The sequence below is a fragment of the Seriola aureovittata genome, chromosome 22 (genome assembly GCF_021018895.1).
Source record: "Seriola aureovittata isolate HTS-2021-v1 ecotype China chromosome 22, ASM2101889v1, whole genome shotgun sequence".
NCBI lineage: Eukaryota > Metazoa > Chordata > Actinopteri > Carangiformes > Carangidae > Seriola > Seriola aureovittata.
Window position 1 is genome coordinate 3,789,781 of NC_079385.1, and position 25,445 is coordinate 3,815,225.

General features: G+C 39.3%; 2 protein-coding genes across 3 annotated transcripts in view; both read left to right on the forward strand.

The window, feature by feature from the left end:
* Window positions 1-395: 395 nt before the first annotated feature.
* On the forward strand, window positions 396-2,032 carry LOC130163652 (fish-egg lectin-like). The gene is made up of 5 exons (XM_056367984.1): window positions 396-479; window positions 609-845; window positions 1,044-1,267; window positions 1,367-1,494; window positions 1,876-2,032. Exons 1-5 carry the CDS (start codon window positions 425-427, stop codon window positions 2,015-2,017), a joined length of 786 nt encoding a protein of 261 aa, XP_056223959.1. The 5' UTR covers window positions 396-424; the 3' UTR covers window positions 2,018-2,032.
* A 4,583-nt stretch (window positions 2,033-6,615) lies between these two features.
* The window catches only part of nav3 (neuron navigator 3), a 448,944-nt gene continuing 430,114 nt past the window's right edge, over window positions 6,616-25,445 (forward strand). The window contains exons 1-2 of one of the 2 annotated variants that reach the window (XM_056367406.1): window positions 6,616-6,754; window positions 7,092-7,294. The gene's annotated coding sequence lies outside the window, so the exon portion shown is untranslated. The remainder of the gene's footprint in view (window positions 6,755-7,091; window positions 7,295-25,445) is intronic. The other variant, XM_056367407.1, reaches the window with a different exon arrangement.

The window sequence follows — 25,445 nt, forward strand, 5'->3', positions numbered from 1 at the left end:
CATGCTAAAATACAGGATCAGAGTGGATTTTTAGTAAGAATCTTCAAAGACATGTGTTAGGAGACTTATTTAAACTTGTTGAAAAGGAGTATAATATGTCACTTTTAACAAATAAGCATACGTGAACCACAAAATTTACTTTACAAGAAAAAAAAAGTTTACATTTAATATGAACCGGTGATTCACCTTTTACAGCCACACCTTTTAATTTTGGAAAGGCTGATTAAAGAAAAAAAATGAAACAAAAGAAAATTTTCCTACTACCTTCCTCAAACACCCCACAGAACCAGTTTATGCTGGACTTGAGCACAGGTCTAGAGTATATATAACTCAACCACCACAGGATGTGAGACAGCAGCTTTACAGAGATACATCCTGACCTTCATCCAGGGAGATCATCCAGACTCACAAACAAAGAGACAACATGAAAACTGTTGCAGCCTTCTTGCTGGTGCTGTGTTACCTGGCTGGTAGTCATGGTAAGTCACTGTCAGAGTCATTTTTATTACAGAAGTGATTGTTGAAGCCGTAATGTAATTCGATTTTTTTCCCCCCTTAGATTGGAGTCATTATTTCCACTCACATAAATCATGTTTTTGTCTTCACAGCATGGAACTGCAGGGAGGGTCCACGGCTGAGTAGCATTACACAGATTGATGCTGGACTGGGGAAAGTGGTCGCAGTAAACAGGTTCAATCAGGCATTTGTCCTTATAGGAACAAGGTGGTACAGACTCAGCTCCGTCAGCCTCAAGCATATCTCAGTGGGACCTGCAGGAATGTGGGGAGCCAGCAACACAAACAGAGTGTACAAGTCCGTGGCAGGAAACATGCTACAATCCAGTGGTATCTATTATTACTATTTCCACGTGAACAAATGCAGTCTGTATTGTCCTACCTGCTCATCATCACTGATTTTGTTGGGTTTACTATAATATAATAATGCTAGTAAAGCACAGTACAACAGATTCACAATGTTTGCAATTAGTCACAATGCACAAACCACTGCTTGATGACTCAAGTCCTTGTATATGTGTTCCTCAGGTCTGTCTCTGCAGCAGGTGGATGCTGGTGGTGATGGTCAGGTTGTTGGAGTATCAGTTGGCGGAAGTAACACCCTCTGTCTGAGAGAGAGTTTTGCTTTGGCCTACAAGGGAGTGGGCTCCTTGAGCTGGAGTTCCCTGGGAAGGGCGATGAGGTACTACAGCTGCAGCCCGAACAACGGCTGCTGGGGAGTCGACACCAGTTTCCGGGTCTACTTCACACAGGTTGGGCTCTGAAGCATCAGTGAAATCTCCTAATGATATTAACCCTATTCACTCATGGATCACGACAACATCACCATGTATGTATGCTTCTTATGACAGAGAATCGTACCAAGCAACTGTGGCACTAGTGGATGGCTATACGTGGCAGGACAATCCATGACAATGATTGAAGTGGGGACCGACGGAAGTGTTTTTGGAGTGAATAGGAGTGGCCAGGTGTTCCAAAGGTAAGACAGTAGACCTTACAGTCTAGCAATGATACCCAAATATCTATTTTTCTGTGTCTACAACGTTGTGTTATGTAACAAGAATAACAGCAACAACACAAGGTGTGTCTTTAGTGGTTACAGCTTACATGCACACGAAATGGAGAGCAGAATTGTAAAGTTTACAAAAAGCAGCATTTCTCATCTACTAATCCAACTTCAGTACCTGGGATATAAAGTGTGAAAAAGTGTTACTTCCAATTACAGCACTTAATGTCTTATCATAAATATAACTTCATGTACATAAACAAACTTTCTGTAAAATAAAAAAGCTCCAGAAGCTTTGTGCAAAGCTTCTGCTGATGAAAACAGAAATGAAAACGATGGTTTCTCTCTCGACAGAATTGGCATCTCCATTCGTCTCCCCCAAGGATCAGCTTGGCGTTCTGTCCCAATGTGCATGTCCATCCGCCACGTGAGCTACGACCTGGGCCGGCTCTGGGCTGTGACCACCTCTGGTTTGCTTATGCAGTGCACACACTAATGTCGTTTGTGTGGCAGATGTCTAGTTTGTGATAATGTCTATCATGGTAGATGTCTTGGCTGTCATCCCTATAATGTTCTATCTTTTATCCTTATTTAGTGCACACAATTAACAAGTGATTAGCAATGGATTTTTTCCTCAGTGTGAAAGCTCTGGTGTAACTTCTTCTTATCTTTATGTACATATTTGAGAATTAGTTAAGTCTTCAAGTGTTCAGTGCTATGGTGCAGTGGTTCTTAGATATATTGATATTCTGAATGTCAAGGAGCTAAAAGACCTACGTTTTTTTCTATTCCTACATGGCCAACAGTAGCATCAACAGCTGTTCTTACCACAGTAGTCTTCTACTTTAGTTAGCATGCTAACTAGCTAGTTCTCGTCACCTTGTGAAAGTGAGTCACTGTTGCCTTAAGGCTGCCCTGAAGAAGTAGCTGCTCAGAGGGCTCATTATAACCTCTTGTATTGTAAACACAAAGATCGCTAAAGCTCTTGGTAGAAATGAGAAGGTGATCTTGTGAACATGTGTGAAGTCAAGGACCCATTGTTTCAAATATTATTGGGAATTTCAAACTGCAAAAATGTGACCTGTGAAAACTTAAAACATTGATGGCCATGTAGGAAAATTCTTTAAAAACCATTTGGGTTTATATTTAGGACAAAACTGAATTTAGCTGAACAAAAATTATGTTTATGACTACATCAAAGTCTTTGAATAAAATAAAACCGAAACTTTTTTCAGCATTTTTAAAATATTTTTCAGTAAGGGATTAAAAAAAATCTAAATTTTACAATTACAGTTACAAGTACTTACTTTAAAATATTTGGCCAAATGCTTGTGACACTTCATGTGATCTGTGTAGATCTTGGGTCACCTCAGATCATGAAGCTTGGGTCAACACATATGACCAGACGGACTGCTGCAGAATTTAATACAATTCCTAGTTTTCAGGTTATAACTGCTAAAAATGAAAGAGCAATTTAGAAAATATAGAGAAAATTAAACACAGTAAAATATCAATTAGGTAGATGCCTAACCTTAGGGGAATTAATGAAGTGTCTCTGAGACACAGAGACAATTAGCATGAAGAACACAGTGATTGTGATAAAAAAAATAAATTAAAAAAAGGAAACTAAATAATTAAAAGTTAATTACAGCTTAAAATGTACTAAGTATCAGAATAAGCAGAAGCCAAATACATTTGTCATAATTTTTTATTTCATAATTTTTAATTTTTAGATCTTGTCCTGTACTGTCATATTTTCCTCTTTCATTCTCTGTTTTGTGATCTGGCCTAGAATCACACGTCTGTAAGCCGACACCTCAGTGACAGTGAAATGTGTCCTGTATCTGATTTTAAAACCATCTCGACAATAATCATAACTTCTTGTTTTTTGTGTGGAAGAGTTTGTCTTTATGGTTCACAGCATCGTGTCTACATATTTAGCAATAACTGCAAAACCCTGCAGGTAATATTTTACCTAGCTAAATAAGAAACAGTTGTGTGAGCAAGATAAATAAGTGTCACACTGCACTCTATGCTATGAGCTCACTGTCTGATATTCTTCAGGACTGTGCCAGACTAACTAACAATATGTGAGTTAAAATAGTCAGTAGCATAACTGCTAATGCAGACGTAATAAAAAGCGTCAGTACCTCGTCCCTTATATTGTAAGTGATGTCATATTTTTAGTTTTTAAAAAAAATTGTATTTAAAATGCAATAAAACATAGTTCCAATGCAAAGCATTAAGCTGATGTGTTGCAGAGAGTGTATAGTTGTTGCTAATTTTCAGCTCTTGTCCCTTGTTGGGCTTTTCCGATTTCATTATCATAAAACCACCATGCACTACAGATATATATATATATATATACTGTACTGATATACATTGATTGTGATGTACAGTCTTTGAAGAGGCAACAATAACAGCAAAAACACAAAAAACAGACAAAATAATTGATAATATAAAATTAGCTAAAAAAAATATACAGATGTAAATGTGTTTTATGTAACTGATAGTAACTGATTGTGTGGTATTCGTTGTAGTCATCTTAAATCACAGTGGTTTGTTTATGTTAAAAACAACACTTTTCAACTGAAGACCCAACGTGTGTGTGTGTGTGTGTGTGTGTGTGTGTTTGTGTGTGTTTGTGTGTGTGTGTGTTCTTGGAAAATTGTTGAAAAATATTATTCCACATCTTTGTGTATATCAAAAGTTGTTTCCATATTTTTGCCTTTTCCCCATTTTCATCCAATAAATAAATAAACATAGAAGCTTCTCTCAATGTATCAATGTGAAGACAGGTTTCAGCTTTTTACAAATGAAGTTTCTGTTTTAAATGACATAGCAATTAAATCCACACACTACACAGTGTGCTAACTGTCGGGTGACCTGGATCCTGTTCTTCATATGTGGCTTAACTAATTCAGGATAACAAGCTGTTATCAGGCTATAATAATCCTGTTTATTCTCATGCAGCAGTTTTGAACACAGCTTGATTTGTTGATCCTGGATCAAGTTATCTTGAATAACAGTGTGTTTTGAAAATAAAGGCAAAATGAACACAGAGTTGCATCCATATGACTGGCTGAGTGCTGATCACGTGATTACATGGAAGTAGGGGTTTTGGAAACCCTCCCAAAATGCACTGTGGCAACAGATTCAGAAAATTAAGTCTTACTGTATTCTTACACAGTTATGGGTGTCATTTTGTTCTGCATTGTGTTCCCACACTTTCATCACAGTTAAACAGTTAGATATTACCATTGAATACGGTTGCTCTACAAGTAATGTTGGGTTTCTGATTGGTTCGTTTTTCCAAAATAGAAGTGCAACAGACTTATCTACAAAGTGAATTGCACAGTCCCACAACAAATTCCCATTTTATTGTCAAATTAAATGCCATATTCTGGCTCCACTGTATGAATGTATGTCTTTTTGCTCACAGTATTGCAAACTAAATAAAAAAAATAAAAAAAAGTTTCATTTCTTTAGTTTGCAATTATTTTGTTGTATATTTTATCGTTACTCATTTTTAAATTTTGGTTGTAATAATTACATCAACGGATCATACGAATTGTTTTGTAAATTTTTGTATCAATATTCTTCTTCTTTAAAAAAAAATCTAAGAAAGCAAGCTGTTTGTATCTGAAAATGAGTTAATGTATGGGGTTCATCCTAAAACTTGGTCATGATTTACCTGACTGTCAATAAGCTGCACTTGTTGTTGGACTTGTTGGCAAACTACTGTACCTTCACATTAGAAAATCATCATCTTAATTTTGATAACTTTGTTCTCCACCTACGAAGAACTGGGCCCTTTGTTCAGATTACGTCAGAGCAGCTTTGTCCTTCATTTTCTTCAGCAAAGTCAAAGAAAAATCTGTCAGTTATTTTGTTCCACTGAAGTATGGTATGTATGGATTATATGTTTGCAGATTCTGCCAACTATATGCAATGTACATACCTTTAACACAGTAAAACATCAGCCTCGATGAGTGGAGCTGTAAGTTCTCAAGGTTGAGGTGGGCGACATATGAAATGGTATAAAAACTGAATGAACTGCAGCCTTAATCTTAATGGGGATTTTCAGAAAGTGCATTTTTCTCAATTGTACTTTTATTGGTGTCAACAATTGTCTTGTTACTACTTACTGTTTTCATTTTATGCTGCTTTATACTTAAATAAATAAAAATAAATGTTGCACTTTTTACTTCCCTTTCCAACAATAGCCTACATACAGTAGTTAAAACTGGCTCTTTTTCAACCATATTATTGCGATATCTATAGGAAATTTAAAAAATAAATAAATAAAATAATACCATCAGTCAGATTTACCTTTAATTTGTTTTATTGTGTTTTTTGTCTCTTTTTTTTTAGCAAATTAATTAGTATGAGTGTCAGGAGGTGGAAAGAGAGTCTGTAACCATAACTACAAAAATGAAAAAAAGAACAATTACACTAAATGGATCGTGAAAAGGCAACAATATGAAGATCCACAATGCTGAACATCTGATATCATACAGTATATGTGTATTATCAACACAATATTAATATTCTCATGCCCGGCTCATTTAGGAGCATAACAAAGAAGGGAGGTCCCCACAGTAACCACATAAAGAAACCAAATGTATTAAGGATAACTCAATTCAACCATAGCAAACTAACAAATCTGAAGTCTGTAGTGTGGTGTTGGGGTCAAGGAAATGGACCCGCCTCCCAGCTTGAATTGGCTCCAACCAATTAATGCAAAAAAAAAAAACATAAAATATAACTATAGTATGTATATAGCTTTATTAATAAACTTAACATAACTTAACATATACATAAATACATTTTAAATAAAAAAGACCCATTTTAATTTGTGAAAAAACACAAAATCAACTAAACATCACTCAACAAAATATAAATTAAAATGTGCAACCATGTACAGTGAAAAACAAAACACAAAATGCGAGTGTCTGTAACCCCTCCCCTCCCCCCTCCTGCTCAGTGTAGTCACACAGACGCTGCCACAGCCACACATGTTGACCAATGCGGCTTGTTGACAATTAAAAAAAAAAAAAAAAAAAAAAAAAAATTTAAAAAAATCGCTCTCGATCGGGAGCCGACTCTCTTGATAGCGAGCCGGCTCCCGTCGTTCACTTCAAAGAGCCGGCTCTAATCCGGCTCTCGTTCGCAACCGACCCATCACTAGTTGGAACCCTCTTGAACCACCTCCAGGGTGATAGTCATGCTTGTAAGTACAATGTTTTTAATGATATTTTCGTCACTTTACTTCCATGAATAATAGTAATGGCAGTCCACCTCTGTGGAACCTTGGTTACCATCTCTAGCCGGCTCCCACCCGCTTCGGCAGGCTACATGGAGCACCCTCCCCACATGCCTCCACTACCGAGGAGATCCGGTGTGCAACACCGCCATCTTGTGTCCGGCCGAGCAGCTGCACTCCCCCGCTGAGCGCTCAGACGGGCTTGGCGCTCTGAGTCTGGTCTGCAGGCTGCTGCCGCTGCCGCCTTCTCTCTCACTCACTCACTCACTCACTCACTCACTCTCTCTCTCTTTCTCTCTCCCAGTCTGAACGGAGCTTTTTCTCCCGCAGATACCCGGGCTGACAGCCGTCCCCTCCGCTCTTTAGGAACATCCTTTAGGAGACCTAAACCAGCTTTTTCCCGCCGCTGTGCTTCCTCTTACAAAAAAAGCTGCCTTGGTCTGCTGGTGTGAATGAAGAGCTGCGGTAAAGAGAGAGAGCCTCCCTTCCTCAGCTGCTAGACACCAGGTGAGACCATTTATCATCAATTTGTCATGAGAAACGTGTGATTTTTTTTTGCCACTTAGCGATGTGTTGCTGGGTTGTTCCGCGCTCAGAGAGGCTTGTGGGATTGAACAAAAGACAAACACGGATTGTTCCAGAGAGACTGCACTTGATCCAAATGAGTGTGGCTGGTTGTTGTTGGGTGTAAATATATAAACCACTTCTGCAAGGTGCTGTCAAATCAACAAGGCGGTTCACTGATTATCATTTATGAAGCCATGCTTAAATGCATCAGCTGTGAGTGAAAACGCAGACTAACTAAGGGAGTTACAGCTGGCATTAATCATGAGGCTTTCTATAGCCTACCTGCTCCCTTTCAAAAACCTCATGTCTATCACTTTCATCAACATGATACTTCTCACTGAGATGCTTGCTAGTGTTTATATCACCATTTAAAGAGAAAAGAAGTAAAGCTGGTGCAAATTGAGTCAGAGGATTTAACCCTCCACAATAGGCTACATCAACCTGTTTTTGGTGCCTGCCTCTCTTGATAATGACAAACTTTATGAGAAGCTCCTGTAGAGGTGCACTCCCTCCTGGGCTTCCAGACAGCACAGCCTGCTCCATCCATCACACTGCCCCCTGCTCTCCCTTTACAACGTCTGGCTGGATGTTGCCTCCAGGATGTGGATGCTCCAAGGTTTGAACATTTATGTTACTGAAATATTACCTTGGGGAAGCCATTGTCTGAGGTCTGTTTTTTATGAGAAGCAGACGTTGATTAGGGCTCATCTTAATCTATTTAGTATCACTCACAGACTGCTCTCATGAATGCCTGGAACATTTTTAATAATAGATGGCTGAGTAGATCACTGGCTTGCAGCATCGATCTTTGTCTGTATGAGGCTGTAAAGAGTCATCTGATAAGAAACCAATGGGGCATATTTTCCTTTACCAAAAAATCCATAGTAACCATATTGCAAATTCTAAAATGGATTGCTTATGAATATTATAGCAAACCCATCTCTCCCTATAGGGATATAGTGATGCCATAGAGGATGAAAAAAATCACGAGATGGGAGTAAAATAACTGGAAACTCTTGGGAAATCTTTGTGATTTTTCATCTTGGTTGGAATAGATTAAATCCAAATTTTCCTGAAGTTGCCCATGGGCGTATTCCTTTAGCTTCTTTTGATTTCACGGGTTGCAACAAAATGTGGCTCTTCTTGTGTCGTACCCTTTGTATTTGTTCCAGAGGATAATAACGGCTTCTTTATCACCCTAATTGAATTACACACCCAAGTCAGGCGCAGCAATTATTTCCTTGATTGTGTAACAAGTGAGATGCTGCGGCATCTGGCTTCCCTGTCCCACAGGACCGGTGTGAGGCCAGAGCTGGCTCTGGGCCCATTGATGGTGTTAACCCCCTCATTCATTCAACCCGAAGCTGCAGAATTGAGAGGGCTCAGGATTTCATCCCCAGGGAATACTAATAACCTTACCAGAGAGATTTGTCTAAGCCTCGCTCACCAACAGCCCAGTAGGCAGGAGTGATGGCGTGCCAGCACTCTGCAGTCATGTTGGGGGTAGATATAGTCTGGTAGGGTGAATGGTCTTGCTTAAGTGAGCACTTTAATTAGCCCAAGAGAAGTCATTAAGTGGTGAATGCTGCTCTGAAGTCCAGCAGGTTGGCTCTGTGGATGCCACGTTAGGTTCCTACTCAGTGCTTTGAACAGGACAATAGGATTTGGACTTGAATTGCTCTTTGCCAGTATCAGATGATGATTATTTTTTTTGATACATTTTCTCTACTTGTCGGTATTTTCTTTCAGCACTACATTTAGAATGGGCATATCTGTGCATGCATATACTGCTGCAACCAACAGTTATTGTTTATTAATTGGCAGATAAATTAATTGATCGTTTAGTCTATATTTTTGTTAGAGTATGAAAACTGGTATTCACAGTTTCTTAGAGCTCAAATGAACTCTTCAATTTCCTTTTTTCTTTTTTCTGACCAACCAAAAGCTAAAGTTTTTTAATTTCCTGTCACATACGACAAAATAAATAATTAAATAGATAAATAAATAAATAGCAAATCCTCCCATTTGAGACTTGACATCAAAGAACATTTGGTGTTTTTACTTGAAAAATTACTGAAATAATTGGTCAATTTTCAAACAATTTTTTTCAATTGACTGATTGACTAATCTTTGCAGCTCTATATGTACATTCATCAGTCAAATCTGTTGCATTATCCTGCAGAGACCTCTCTGTTCATTTTTTTCAAAAAGTAGTTCTGTAGTTTTCATAGTTCTAGATTAAGTTTGAACAAATTGCAATCAATCAGTAATTTGTTTGAATTAATTCAAATGCAAGCTTCTTATATACTGAACTACCTCATTCTGAACTGTTTTGTTGAAGTGATGTTTAATTATCTGTGCTACTGTTGTCAATAGGAATTGACAAGCTAACATTACTGTTAGCTTTTCAGTTTGATTAGCTCAGCTTGCTAGTTTTCTCCTCTTTATATTAGCAAAAGAAAACAACCATAGTAATAGCCTAGTTTACTGTTTGGGCAACAGGGTAATGTCAGATGGGTAGTGTATTTTATGAATGCCCCCCCCCCCCATAATGCACAGCACACACATATTTGCCTAAACTGAATTTCCAATTAAAACAAATCTTTACTGATTGAACATTCCGTTTATTTCCACATTGAAGCAGTTTTGAATTTCAAATAAAAACTGCTTTTCTAAAATAAATGGGTTTTTGATTAATTTTGTTTTGGCCTATGGGCTGGCTGAAAGCTTGACCAATTTTTTTTACATTTGGAGCGACACAAACTCTTTTTATTGCCATTGCTGGTTTTGTATCAAGTTTTATTTGCTCTGGTTTCTGTCTTTGTCTCAACCCTGCTTGGATGTGGTCTTGGCTTTGAACTCCAGCGGAGCTGCTTGTTGAATTGACTCAGATTTGACTAAGGTTTCTTTTGCCTTTTAACCTATTGCATTTTCTTGTTTATTTTCTGCTTTCTATTTTTAATGATTCAGCTTTCACCAAGTTACTTTCAGGTACTTCTTTCCAAGCACTAAGGCTGGGTATTGACCTTCAACACAGACTGAAATGTGTCCAAAGTTTTAGCTACAAATTCCTGGTCAGAATCTTCTTTACTTAATCTTTCATCAAATAGTTTCAGATTTAAATCACAGGTTTTTATTTATGCAAATGTATTTAACATTAAGAACTTTGGCTTCTTTTGTGAAATGCAACAAAAAAGTTTGAGGAAAACTTGTTTGCAAGGAAAAAAAGGTAATTTACATTTGCTGCATCACTTCGAGCAGCTTGTTTGAGTAGAACATGAGAAGCTAGGTACTTTGAGGTGATGAGATGTGGTGCAGGTATGTGTTGGGGTTGTACAGTTCACTGAGGTTGATTGCGAGCGCTCAGCTGTGCAGCACGAAGCCGACAGAGTCGGACCCGAAGGGCTCGACCCCCATCTCCAGCCTCGGTCCTTCCATTCAACTCTCCATTAACGCTCCCATCGTCTGCTCCTTCCAGGCCTCTGCACGGCTTTGATCGTGCTTCTATTCAATCTCTACCACTTCTTTTCCTTCATTTCCTCCTGTACTCTTCAGCTGTCTCTTTTTTACCCTCCGTTCTCTCTGTGCATTCCTCGCCACATGGATATGTTGGACGTAACTTTCTCTCTCCTCTCCCATCTCCTCCAATCTGTCCTCGTTTCCCTTCCTTCTCTTTCATGTCACAGCTTTCATTTTTACAACTTCTTTCTGCGCCCGTGGGTCGTGTCTGCTTTGGATCATGAGGGTAGTGTTTCACCGAGATCAATGACGGCTGAAGATATTTCATTTAAAGTGTCAGATTAAATTAGGACGAACCTCTACAGACGAGGGTTTAACAGCCTTGATAGAGAGCAGCGACATGCTCTCACATCAGCATCGATTAGCTCTATTGCTGTTTTGGGGGGGGGGGGCTCGTTTGATTAATCGGACCTTAAGTAGTACCTGAAGGGACACCATCGGATCCTCTTAGGGATTAATAATGAGTTTTTCTCAAAAGTGACCAATCAATAGCTGAGCATTCTTCTGCCACGTCCTGCATTGCTTCCTGACCACCAGTGAATCTGGGCTAAACCATAAACATCTGCTGTATTTGCAAACTACTTACGGATGCTCAAAGAGTCGACTGCAAAGCAGTTTTGACACCAACAAAGACTCAAGTATTAAAGGCTGTTACAAAAAGGAGGATAGAAGACAAAAGCTGTCTGTAATCAAAACGCAGAGACGAGAGTGCAGGAAACAAACGGCTGTTTCGTCTGTTTTCCAAAGAGGGGAAAGGCTCACAGTCTCTCCACATAGAGGGAATAGGGAATAATGAGAGGCACAAAGGAGGGTTGGGGGTGTGGGGGGGGATTATTTGTCACCAGTGATTGTTCAGGGCAGAGAGCTTCATGACACTGATGGCCTGTGAAGCTGCTCTTTGAGGATGCTGAATGAACTTGTCATGACGGATAGCGCGCTGCCTCCATGAGCAGCCAGGAGCTGAGGATAGATTCTCCTCTATGATGAGAAATTTTAAGGTTGGGGTTGAAAATGAAGATTTAGACTCCTTGAGATTATGACTTTAACCTGATCTTCCCTTTGGGGAGGCTGCAGGGGAAGGAGACGGTAAGAGACAAAACAGGTGCTTCAGACGAATCAAACTCCTCAAGCACTTTGTTCTTTAGGTATTGTCAGTGTCTTAGCCACCTCTAATGGTAGCGGCAGTGTCGGTCAGTCCACCACTTTGGTATGTGCTGAAATGTCTCAACAACTACTGGATGGATTGCCATAAAATTTTGTACAGGAATTAATTTTTCCCAGAGGATCTGTACTTCTCTCTTCGGTGGCTTTTCCTTCAGTGACCAGCAGCCATGTGTTTGACATTTGTGGTTTTGAGTGAAATTCTCTGTCCTTTACTGGATGGATTACCATGAAATTTGGTGCAGACACTCATGTTCCCCTCAGGCTGAATTGTTATAACTTTGGTCATCATTGATTTATCATCATTGGTTTATATAAAATACTTGCAAAATTAATGATTTTCTAGTCATCTTCTGTTGGACTTAGTGCTGATAAGTGAATGTTTGTATACTAGCAGGCATTGGAGTCCAAAAGTCTGAGACCACTTTCCCATTCACTTGAACTACTTACTGTGACCACCTGATTTTATAGGGACATAGAAAAATGTTGAGATTTCTTTGAATTTCTCTCAAACCTGGCTTTAACTTTTTCAAGAACAGAACAGATGCTTAATAGAAAGTTCTTCAGACTGAGATTAATGAAGAATGTGTTTGATGATTCTAACCTTTCTAACAGCTGCTCCAACAACCCACCGACTGCACTGTCACAGTCCTACTTTCCCCTGCCTCAGCCTCCATCGCCCAGTGTCTCTTTTAACCTTTGATGGTCGAGAGAAAGTCAACAGAATGCACGTTTTTCTTTCCCACTTCACCGTTCACACAATCCCACACATTGACAGTCGACTGTTGGTGAATTCCACAAGGATAACTGAGCAGTGGGAAGGTGGCTTGTTCTGATCTAGGGATTCAAACAGCCAGCCTTCAATTCCATTTACCCTCTTTAAAACCAGGAAACAGAGTAGGAGTTTGGTGTTGTAAATTAGATTAGCTATAGCTGTAACGTAGATTTATTTCTGTTTAGGTTTAAAGCGTCATTGTGACAATTAAAGGCTCTAAATGCTTCCATCATTCAACGGCGAACTGTTGTTTTGATCCAAACCAGCTGATCCCTGAATTAATCTGATGTTAATTCATAACTGATGTTAAGGAGTGCTTACTTCAGGCTTTACATTCTTTGTGATTATCAGAGCTGACAACAAGATCTTTACTATGATGCCTGAAATACCAGCGAAGTAAACACCAGCAACAAGCTACAGCTGAAAAGCTCCAAGAAAATAAAAAATGAAAATAGACTTGAAGCTTGAACCTGCAGAGGAGGAAGAGATAACGGAGCCTGCACCAACTTCCTCTTGTGTGTAGTAAGTGTATCAATGGGCCAAGTGGGCTTTTTTTCAGCCCTTGCTCATGCTAATGTGTTAATATGAAACATTGCTGCTGTGCAGCACACAAATGGTATGAATCTGCATGTTTATGCCATTTGCTGCAAGATTGATAACCCATCAGTGTGAATGTGGCAGGCTGAGAGCTAGGTGAGGAGAAATATCCAAGCTTGGTTCTTATTTACATGAGGCTCATTCATCTCCGCACTCATTTTAAGCTGAGTTTGACATTGAAATAGGTGTGCATTAAACACAGAGAGGAGGCTCGGAAATGTTTCGCACCGTTTTTCGCTCCCTCCTAGGAGCGAATCAGAAATGATGAATGGCATGGCAGTTTAATGATCTTGTAGCAGAAAGGCGAGTGCTGAATCAGGTGCATTACATGCTAACTGCAGGGAGATGAAGAAAGAAAGCCACCTCAATTAAAGGAATGATCCGCCAGTTAAAGGCGAAGTTACACTTATGGGCTCCCTGCACAACCACATACAAAACAACCCAAACCCTCCTTCATGATTACATCTGTCTTCTTTTTTTCTTTTTTTTTATTTCCAGCACGTATCAGCAGCAGGATTTGACACATTTGCTGTGACTCCCTCAGGGTTTGTCACTCTCAGCTTGCTGTCTAACACACATATACATCCATACACCTATTCTGGGAAATTAAGGGAGCTAATTTACATTTTACAGGGCTCTTTTTGTTTCTGCAAGCCCCATGGCTTCAACATAAAGCACTGTGCTGTTCTCTCTAGGCTCAACTACTCGACATCACAGACTTTTATGACACGTCAGCTGGGAGCTTCAGTCCCAATTAGAATTACATCTCCATTTGGATCTTGAACTTGGTTGTTGGTGGCGTTCAAAGGCCTGTGAACTCATTTCATTAACCTAGCTGCCTCCTCTTGCTGTCTGTCTGTTTGTCTTTCTCAGCGTGTAAAGGTAGCAAAGCCTGAAGACTTCTGGAAACACTAATCTGCTCCCACTTTATTTGTCTGTTGCACAATGCAACATGTTATTATGAAAGTATTAAATCTTGTGTGTGCCCCTGAGGAGTCCTCAGAGCTCATGGTTTGGGATTGTGTTTAGAATTGTTTGTATGTGCAAAAATTAGTGTTTGGATGCACTTTTGCTAAGGCAACTAGCTGTGTGTGTGTGTCACTGTACTTGCATAACCGGTAGTGGTGTATGTGTGCGTGCGTGTCTTGGCGAAGATTTGGCCGTAGCCCCGGCCAGGGAATGTTGCTGACACAAAGGGAAGGCAACCGCTTTTTCTCCTCGTACAACAATCAGCATGGCATCAATCGTACCATCAAAGCAGTGGTGGGTTAGCGCTAGGGGTTAGCCGCGGGTAAACCGAACGGGGCTCTTATGAGTCATGAGGTTTCGTCGGGGGGGTTATGTGAGTTCACTTTAGCTTAGTAATGCCACATGTTAATGTTTCAATATCCATTTCAAAGCGTGAGCTGTGCTGTAGGTGCCAGAGGATGCAAACTGCTCGATGTGCGTTAAGAATTGAACAGCTAGAGGCCAAATACACAACCACTGATCTCAGTGCATGTTGTAGTCTCACTGCTCTATAACACATACACACAGTCTGTAATATGGTGTTTTCTACTGTTGCAGTAAAGACGGCTGCATTTCTTTTTAGTGCTGAATAAATGGAGGTAGATGAAATGTAGACTGTCACCCATGAGACAAGGATTGATGGGAAATGGCCTTATTCTTAGTGAGGAACTCTGAAGGAGGCAACATATAAAATGCATTCCTCACTAACGTTAGACACAATGAACATTTCATTCTCAAAGGAAAGATGAGCTTTGTTTGTGGTAGTGAGTCACAGTTAAAGGTCCATGTTTTACACTTCTCCTGTGTTTTATTTGAAGTGTTGATTCGAAGTGTTCAGGTAAACACTCAGAGTAACCTGAGAATCCTGCAAGAGTGGATGGTGGGTCCAGGTGGGCGGGGCTTGGGGCATGGCTGAGAGCGGTGACTGCTTTGTTGTGACATCACAAAGTTACAGAAGTCCTGACGGCTGGTTTTAAGGCTCAGTTTCTGAATACAGCCTGTTCGCATTTCTCTTTGGACTGAGCGCTTTGATATGTTCACAGTATTAATATAGAACCTAGACCTGCTTTATAATCAGAAAAGACATGGACATCTCACTTTATTCTATACGGACCTTTACACAGAACTTAGATTGTCCTCTTTTTTTACAGTGTGACATATTTGAGTGAAACTGGATGTGTGTGGTGTATAGTGATGACAGCGATTTTGAGCAGATGTATAAAATTTAATTGGATTTGATTTGGATTGCCCAAAAGTAGGTGTGGCTCAGCAAATACACATGCGGGATACAGAACTGTTGGGAAATACTGAGCTGGAGAGGATCATTGTTTGGAGGGGGATGAAAAAGAAATGAATAAATTTGACTTCAGTCACATTCTTTAGAAAGTTAACCAAGTTTTTGCCATAATATGAGTCTGATGACTATCACAAGCCACAAGCTAACAGTCTAGTGCTGTTGGGTGGGCTGGTCTAAATTAATGTATACGCTCCTGAGTCTTCTAAAATATTGTAATGTTTTATGTTGCAATATTTACAATATATATGTATGGTTTCTTTTTAATATAAAAATTCTCAAATGATTGAATATATTTATCTTATAACAAGACAAACAATGATAAAACTAATCTCAATTTGTAGTCACTGCCTTGATTGGGAACAGGATTTTTTCTGATTGAACTCAGCAGGTAATTGCTTGATAAAAACTATGATAAAATAATATTGTTGTAAAGGTTACCTGATGCATATCAGACAACTGGTGCAAGTCAGTGCTTCAGCTACACATACACACAACCACAGATCAGTCCCAAATTCTGCATGAAATTAGGAAAGAAAAGATCTGGCTGTCAAAAACAATCTGTTTACAGTGCTGTGCCACTAGCTTTTGTGTGTAAGTCAGTGTGTGCTAGCTACCTTCTCTCTTCACCACATGCCTGCATTACAAGAGATGTCAGATCACTATATACCAGCACAAGATCTGTGCTGTCAATAACAAGGCAAGTAAAGCTAGTGTTGGCAGCTAATGCTACTTCCAGCCGGTCCGTATCTAAACCATGAGCTGTTCTATTTACAGCAATATACAGAGTTACTGAAAATGCCAAATACAGAAGCTGGAATACTGACTAAAAAGTGAGCTCATCTGTGGCTATCTGTGCTTACTTAAGCACCACTTAGCAGTTTCTTAAGGGACATCCTGTACGCTAATAAATGTATTCACTAGAGCAACAAAATTTGGTGACATTGGATTTGGATCAGTTTCTACAGCTGCATCTGTCTAAAGTTATCTAAAACCGTCCACTTGGGTAATGTGGCTGTATTTGCTGAAAAGATGTGAAAATGGCACAAACACAGTATTTCTATGAGGCCCAGGGGCGGCAACTCATGCATACAGAATGAACCCTAGTTTGTTTATTATTTCCCCTGTCATTTCGCTGGCGTTGCTGCTAATATCCTCTGGGCCTAGATGACACTGCAAAGCCTTTAATCACTGACTGATACACACAAATACATAGGCACACATGCACGCTCATTCACACACGTCACACAGCAAACATCTCTACCAATTACTGATTCAGTATCAATTATTTTTCCAGACTCTGTGCTCATCAGAAGATACTCATTGCAATTAGGCTCCCCAGCTTTGTTAAGGATGGGATTGGTGGTAGATAGATAGATAGATAGATAGATAGATAGATGGATAGACAGATACTTTATTTATCCCCTGGGGAAATTCATGTGGTACACGTATGGATAAGTGATGGGCAGATTTTGCGTTGACTGGCTGCCTGATGTTGTTTGAGGTTGTTATGTCGGAATTGCCGAGCATGTCTTTTCGTGGCCAAATACAGTCGTTGATGTGTGTTGTAAGTTAAGACCTGATGTATGTCATTTCCATGATTTGTATGATGTTAGATGCCCTGTAGCCAGCAGAAGCTTGACAATATGGATACATCCTTGTCTTCTTTTGGTAACTCATGTAACACAAATCTGCTTAGCCATGTTTTTTAAACATAATGACTAATGCAAAAAATTAAACTATATAGGATATTCTCTCATGGCATTTCCTCTATGAATGGCAAAAATAAAGGAGAGGACATAGCACATCTATTTCGTGAGGCAGGTACTTAGGAACAGGATGAAGGAATCCGTAGCAATTAAGAAACTATTATAAAAAAAAGTCTGCATGCTGTCTGACTTGCGATAAATAGTTTAAATGCAACATTTAGTTTTTGCCTTCATCGGGCAAAGTCAAAGACATTTTGCCTTATGACAGTTTAACACCGAAACGTTGCAAATAAATTGTTTATTGCAAATTGATCCTTGATATGAGTTTTGAAAACCATGGGTTTAGATTAATGTTGTGGTTGTGCCATTGTTAAGGCAGGTGAATCTTTACATCATGAGAACAGTGACTAAACACATGAGTCAGTTTAACTAGTGTCATAAAGTGATGCGACAAAAGCCCCATTTGGATGGAATTAACATAACAGGGAAGTGGGAATTGTTCTCCTCGGTAATTTAGCACACGTCCTGGACGTCCTTTTAACCATCAGGGGATTACAGTTTGTCGTCTGTAATAGACATGGACGCTACACAGAGGACGAAGCCAAAAGAGGAACCTTCCCCAGAGAGGCGCAGGAGAGCTGAAGGGGAGGTAAAGATAAAACTCTGAGTCAAAAGCCATACTAACCTGCTCAGGTAATGTTAAAATCACCCCATGTCCTGTACAGGAATACATTCGGAGGGAGGGATACTGGGGAAAAAGGGCATCATTTTATATGGAGCCTCTAATCATTTGTTACTCAGCATATAAAGTCAACAATATATGAATCTTAATATTATGTCTACAGACATAAAATAAAATATTTAAAGACATGCAATGCAGCAGAGAAGCAGGAGAAATGCATGGTGCCACCACTTTTTTTTTTTGTCCCCAGTATTGCATCTTTGTTGGCATTTGTTTGGTTCTTTCTGGTTCTTTGCATGTTTTACAGCAAGGGGAAAAATTACTGTGTGGTGACAGCATAGTGTAATGGAAAGCATCTCACTCAACCACCCGGTCTCAACGGCAAAATTAAAAAGAAAAAAAAAAAAGACAACTAAGAGGCAAGTGAGTGATTTCCAAAACCCACTAAAGACAGAACCACAGAGGCCTGCGGGGGCAGTAGGAGCTAAATGACATCAGCAACCAGCAGCGAGGAGAGCTTTCCATGTTACATTTATATTTTTATGTCTACACGGTCTGCATGACTCACGACTGGAGACGACTCAGTAGTCACCTGATCGTCAGTCACATTCCTCTCAGTTGTGTGCATAAAATGTCATCAGTGAGATATCCAATATTAGGTTCTAGCCACCGTGTCTAACCAGTGCTTGTCATAGCATTGAATGGATCTGCGCATTCAATAACTTCAAGCATCCATGCAAGTGTTTTTGGTAATGCACCAAAAAGACTGGAGAGACGGAGAGGAAGAAACAGACTGAGAGAAGAGTGAAGAGAACATTTGTAGCCAGTAGCTTAGATATGTTTAGTCTTGGTTAATGGTTTTAATGCAAAGAAAAGCACAGCACCACGTAGAAAACCTCTTGGTCCCTGTAGTATAATCAAGAGCAAAATGTGCTTGTTTTGTTTGACCAACAGTCCAAACCCCAAAGATTTTCAGCTTGCAAGGATATAAAACAGAGGAAAGATGCAAAACATCTCGGGAACATTTTTTCTTCTGTCAGTTGACAAATCCATTCATATACTAATGATTTCAGCAGTAAGTAAAATTCCTGTATTACATACTGTAGGTTAAAAGAAACTGGATCCAAAAGTCAAGAATCAATTAAATCTTTCCACCACATTACCATTATTCTTTAGAGTTGTTATGGTACAGATACTAGTATCAGAAATGTGTAAATTCCTGTGTCAGGTATCAGCATATACATGAGTCAATGCACCGATCTGACACAATGTAATTTATTAATAAACTTTATAGTTCCACACCCGCATAAATTGGCAGTTTTCCTGTAAATCAGTTCTTCTTTAATGTTCTAAAACAGTAGCCTACACAGGAAGTTGCGCTGTGCAGCCACTGGCAATTACTGAATTAGAGCAGCGAGAGAAGAATTCATTTCCAGTAAATCGTGTAATGCAAAACGTCAGCAATTTGATAACATGTTAGACTGGGAAGTCCCACCAGTAAAAAGGCAACAAGTACAGTATGCAAGGCTTTAATTTCAAGTTGCGTAGGAATTGTAATTTATTTCTACATTTATTTATACGTCTTTTTTGGTCAAACCAAATTAGATAGTAAAAGAAAGATTCTATGACATTCTTTTATTCAGCTGTTAAATTTTTTTAGTATTTTTATTTGAGAGAGTAAAAGGCTACACTCAAATTTAATATCTACAATTTCTTCCCATGTCTTACACTGATGCCCCTGATGACACTGTGTCTAAGAGGCAAATATCGACCTGATATATTTAACCAGGTCACCTGATACAGTCTGTCTAACCAGGTCAGAGTCCTCACAATAAATAGGACATAAGTAAAATATAGATAGACAGAGAGAGAGAGAGGAAAGGGGTTAGTAAGAAAGGATTTTATGACAGCTGGAGGTCTGTACCACTGTTTATCAGCTCCCTGACCAAAGAAACATATCAGTAGGCCAGATTGTTTAGTGTTGGCATGTACCCACTTGGCAGAGGCCTCCCCTACATCACCCCCCGTCTCCCTCCCTCTGTTCTCTCTCTGCTGTCCTCAGTTAATGTGCGGTCTTATATAGTGGTTTACAGGCAGGCCGTGGTGTGTTAAGAAACCAAACAGCTCATAATTGCTTCATTATCCATTGTTAGAGGCAATTATTATAAAGGAATCAATCTAAGGCTCTTTTGAGAAGGAAGGAGAGCAAAGTACTAATGTGATGTGTGGTTAGCGGTTCTATTATCTTTTTAACTACGATAAATGGTTTGAGTCAGGGGTTTACTTCTGAGGCCACATAATGCAAAAGCTCTTTTATGGAGAACTTATACATTAACATTAAACACACACTAGCAGCCATACTGAGGTCCATAATATTACATTAGCATTGTTTGTATTGCCTGAAATCCATATATGTGTGTATCTATATCTATATATCTATATCTATGATATAGATATATAGATATATATATAGTCTAATTTTGTAATTAGAATTAGAGGGGAATAATGATTGTAATTTTAATTTTCTATCACATTTTGTTGTCTCTAGGCAGATAAAAGGTTAGCTGGCTCACTCATTGGTTAGGAGTTCATAACTGGGCAGTAAGCAGTAAGCTAGCAAAAAAACAAACATAACCATGTCCACATTGGATGAAGTGAAGAAGAAGTTTGCAGTGGATGTCACATGAAAATATGCACAACTTGGAATAGTTTTATGAAAAAACCCTTTTAAAGCTTTTGATCTTTGGACTCCTACACACTAAAGGAATTTAAATAATTGAGGAATAGACAGACAATTAGACTTCACTACAGCTTCAAAAGTAGGGAGGTGCCACTATTTCACTGTCTTGCTTGATAGTAAATCTGAATATATGTACTTTTGTACTCATGCTTTCTGTAAAATGAACTGAACAATTGAATTGTGGAGACCCAGCTAACAACGTGTAGCATGTCAATACTGACTAAAGTTGAAGCATTTATGTCTTTATGCGTGTTGCTACTCTGCATGAGCTGCACGAGCTTTAAACTGGTTGCCAGCATCCAGATGGGTTTTAAGAGGCTCAGCCCCCTTAGGTGTAATTTAATAGTCTAACCTGTAATATTTATCTCCCATAGATTTGCACTGAATTGAGTCTCAAAAATATGAGACAAAGCGCGTCCCGTATCGGTTCAATACGGAATCGTAGGCAGAACAGTGCTTTGAGTTAATGGTGCTAACAGGCGGTCACACATGTTCACCAGCATACATATATTACATATTCTTACTCAAAGATTGGTGCGATCCATACAGCCCTGTGACCCAAAAAATCTATTTCCTCACTTACCACTGTTTTTTCCAGTCATGCAGTTAGTTTCAGTCTCTTCTGCTGAGGTTTCTGTCTTCACCCCAGTGCAATGGAGGTGAATTGAATTTCATTTCATTCGTGGTGCTCACAGTATTAAAACAATAACATTTGAAAAAACTGCAGCATTCTGTCTTTCCACAGTTTCAGTTACAGCTTTTACTGGAACTATTTTCTTCGGAAGAAATAGTCCCAATGAAAACTGTCCACATTGAAGTCTGTGGATTATCCTGAGTTACCAGGTCATTGTCAGTAAAGATACATTGCTGTCTATGCAAATTTTTTAAATGTAATTTTTCAGTTCTTTTAGCATTGCAAATTACACGCTATTCATTTCCATTGTAGATAAGCAGGAGTTTCAGAGGTGGTTATCTCAAAATATGGGTAATTAAAATGATACCACTGCAAGTAAGTGAGAAAAGACTGAACGTTTTAGGTGAACTGACGCTTTAAAAGATTATCTCATAATGTATTAAGAGTTGAGACCAAAAAGAATTTATTCATCCTGGTTGTTTGATATTTATAGGGCATCTCAGTCGCGAATCAAGAAAATGAATGCTTATATTTGAGTTAATTTCCTCTGCAGACGTCAGCATAGACGCAATAACCTTAGAAACCAGTGCGTAATCTTTTACCTCCAGCCTGGGGATATACAGTAATGGGTTGTGTCATCTTTGGAAAGTCGTTGTTTGTGTTCCAGGACCTTTTTTTGGAAGTAACACTGGCTGTAGAAATAACATACCGTGCTGTATGTGGATCATCCTTTTAGGAAACCCCCTCATTTTGAAATGGAGGATGGCTAATTATCCTGGAAAAATGCATTTGCAGTAACCATGTAATTGCAGTGTTTATGCAGTTTACTAATGCCAGGTTTGGCCAGAGGTGGAGAATATCTGACCTAATATTTGCCTGGACATTCCTCCTCATCATGAATCATCATCATCACATGGATCTGTGGTGTACTGTCTTATCTTAACGTTCCACTCTTTAAACCTAACGCTCGATTCACTGTTCTACTGTTACCTCCAGCTCTCCTTGATTTTCTACCCTCTGTCCCTCCGTACTCTCTTACTCTTATTCAGCCTTCCATGAAGCTGGATATTACATTCATTAGTATTGATTTGTTTATATCCCCAGAGCTTAGATTATTTGGAACAAATCCTGAAGACGTTGTAAAGCTTTCATCACTGACCCTTCAGGCCTTGTCAGGGTCCTTGCTTGTTCTTTAACTTCTTATTGAACACAGTGGAGGAACAACAGCGTATTGGAATATCTTTGATGCATAATGTATTATAGTCAGAGCGACTGTCAGTCAGATTAGCACTAGCATTCTTGTCCAGCTTTCATGTACTTTTTAATTTTTCATTTATGGCATTTAACTGATGCTCTTATCTGGAGAGAGAGAGAGTGAGCTGGTGGGGGTTCAGTTAATTAATAAGGCTGCTCAAGGATACAGGCTGTTGCAGCTATCAGATCTGTGACCTTTTAGTTGTATGATGGTCTCCATACCCTTTATTATATCCTGATGCTCCTTTAGAAGGGAATTTGTGAGTGATCTTCCCCTCAAGGGGGCATTTCTTTAAACTTTATGTCGCTATACTGCCTAGCCAGATGGAGCTGGAAGCATAATGAGAATGTTTTTCAAAATAAATCGCGTGTGTCTTTTCCTGTCAACAATAAGAGCAAAACCCTTTTGTTGGTTTGGGTTCCAATAGTACATTTCATTATGGATGTTTGCAAAATACTTAGTATACTTGGATACACTAGGCTTCTTCAACATACAAAGAAGTTAGGGGAATAATTTTTAGTTGATCCTGAGCACCTTTTTTGCCTATTAAAATAACTATCAGCAGCAATTTAACTGTCAACTTTGTTAATCAATTAATTATTAAATATCACCTTAAGCATTCGGAAAATGTTAGGATACTTTTTCACAATTTTCTGATATTTTATAAGCCTAGGTGATCAATCAATTAATTGAGATAAATATTTTATCAAATAATCACATGAACATTTTGTCTCTGAAATGTCAAAAGTTGTGAAAAAATATCCCCAATTTCCTAAATGTTTTTATATAGTTTGGTCTGACTAAGTCAGCTCTCAATTTTTTGACAATCTTTGCTTGACAAATGTCTGAAATGGTTAATTATCATTAAAATAAATCATAATTAAAAGTGAAATGTCAAAGGTCACTGTGACCTCACAAATCATGTTTTTGGCCATAACTCACAAATTCATACACTGATTACACTGATTACACATACACTGACACAATTTAACTCAAATGTCTATAAGGATGAAATGATGTGATGACATTTTATATGTAAATGGTCAAAGGTCAACTTCACTGTGACATCATAATGTTCTGCAAAAACACTTCTGGCTATTATTCAGTGCTGTAACTCAGGAAGGTTGTGATCATATTTCCTCTATCTTGGCTGGTTGGCGGAGGGACACAACTGCGATAGTAATTCTAGTTGATTATTGGTCATTGATTAAAAGTTTGATTACATAGTTATTGTTTCTGTGAGTTGCTTTACAACAAGTTGTATGGCTACATCGGTCGCATCCACTCTTGTGAACATTTTTGTGGCTGTCTTTTGTCCCAGTTTTTCATTAATGTTGTGGGATAGCGAGCTGGCTATGTAGGGAGGAGGAGGACATCGACCGGACCTCTGTGAATTTCTGAACAACATTCAGAGGTGTTGAACCAAACGAACTGAACCCAAACTACAAAACCTGATATTTTCAAGCAGTTCCTCTTGTTTTTGGAGTTTAACAACAATGCTGCAGGATCTTAAGGTGAGACTTCAACGAACTCTGCTCTGCTTCCCCTTAGCAGTGACATCTTCACTTCTTTCTTGCACTGTTGAAAACAGTAGACTCAGAGCTTTTATTTGTAGACTCCATCCTACCTCCTTGTTAGTTAGCCATGGACCTCATCTGGCACAGACACCCAGCAAGGCAGCTTGTTGTGACCTCAGGTCCACAGCCACAGTGTGTGTTGGCATGTTGGGCCGGGCACCATATGTGACAGGATGCTTGTAACGGTGGCTACAGAGCACCTGTCAGCTATCTCTGGACACTATTTATAAGGCCGGCCTGTCATATGGATTCATGTTAGGGATAGTTGGCATCAAGGGGTGAAGAGATGAAGGCAATTTGTCCTGTTTCCGCTCACTCACCCCACTCTGGGTTTTTTTCCACACTGGAAAAACGTGGACGACAGCCATCTCTTCTTAACAGCCAGTCCAACTGAAGGCCTGGGGATCAGACTGGTCCAAAGTGAAAGCTTTGCTCTAAACTTTCAAGTCCAAGTCGGCCCCGCTCTTGACGCATCATTGCAGTGCCAGAGTGGGATTCAAACAGGTACTCTTCCACCGGCAGAGGCTTGACTGCTTTGTTTTACATGCTAATATACCTCAGAGAGCTTTGGCAGTATTGGCTGCATATGTTTTGACTATGTGGCCCGCCTGTGCATTGGAGCTGACTCGTTCAATATGTGCTCTCTCCCCCTGAAGTGCGTCAAAGCTGCAGGAAACGTTGTAAAGCCTCCGCAGCTAATGTGCACCGATTTTCCAATGAAACGAGAGTAATGATGACATTATCACCTGTCAGTCACTGTGACGCTGTCGTTCATTTTGCGGTTTTCACAGCTCTGTGCGTTGTGGAATGGTTGAACTTTTCACTCTTTTACAGTGCTGGAAACACCTGCCACATTAAGAGCAGATCTTTTCCCGTCAGTGTGTGAGCTGCTGGTATAGAAGTTGGCCAGCAAGGTATTAGGAGCACAGAGGAAACGTGCGCTTTAAAGCAGTGTGTTTGTAGGACTTTTGAAATTGTGAAACCAGGGAACAACAAAACACATTTTTAAAGGTGAGTGTTTCTTATTAGGTTTAGGTTTGTTGGGCGTGTGTTTGAAGCCCATGTGGGGGATAAGAACTGGAAACAGGATAAACAGTTAGCACACACTGGCCTCTCATATTCTCTAAATTATAGTTGTTT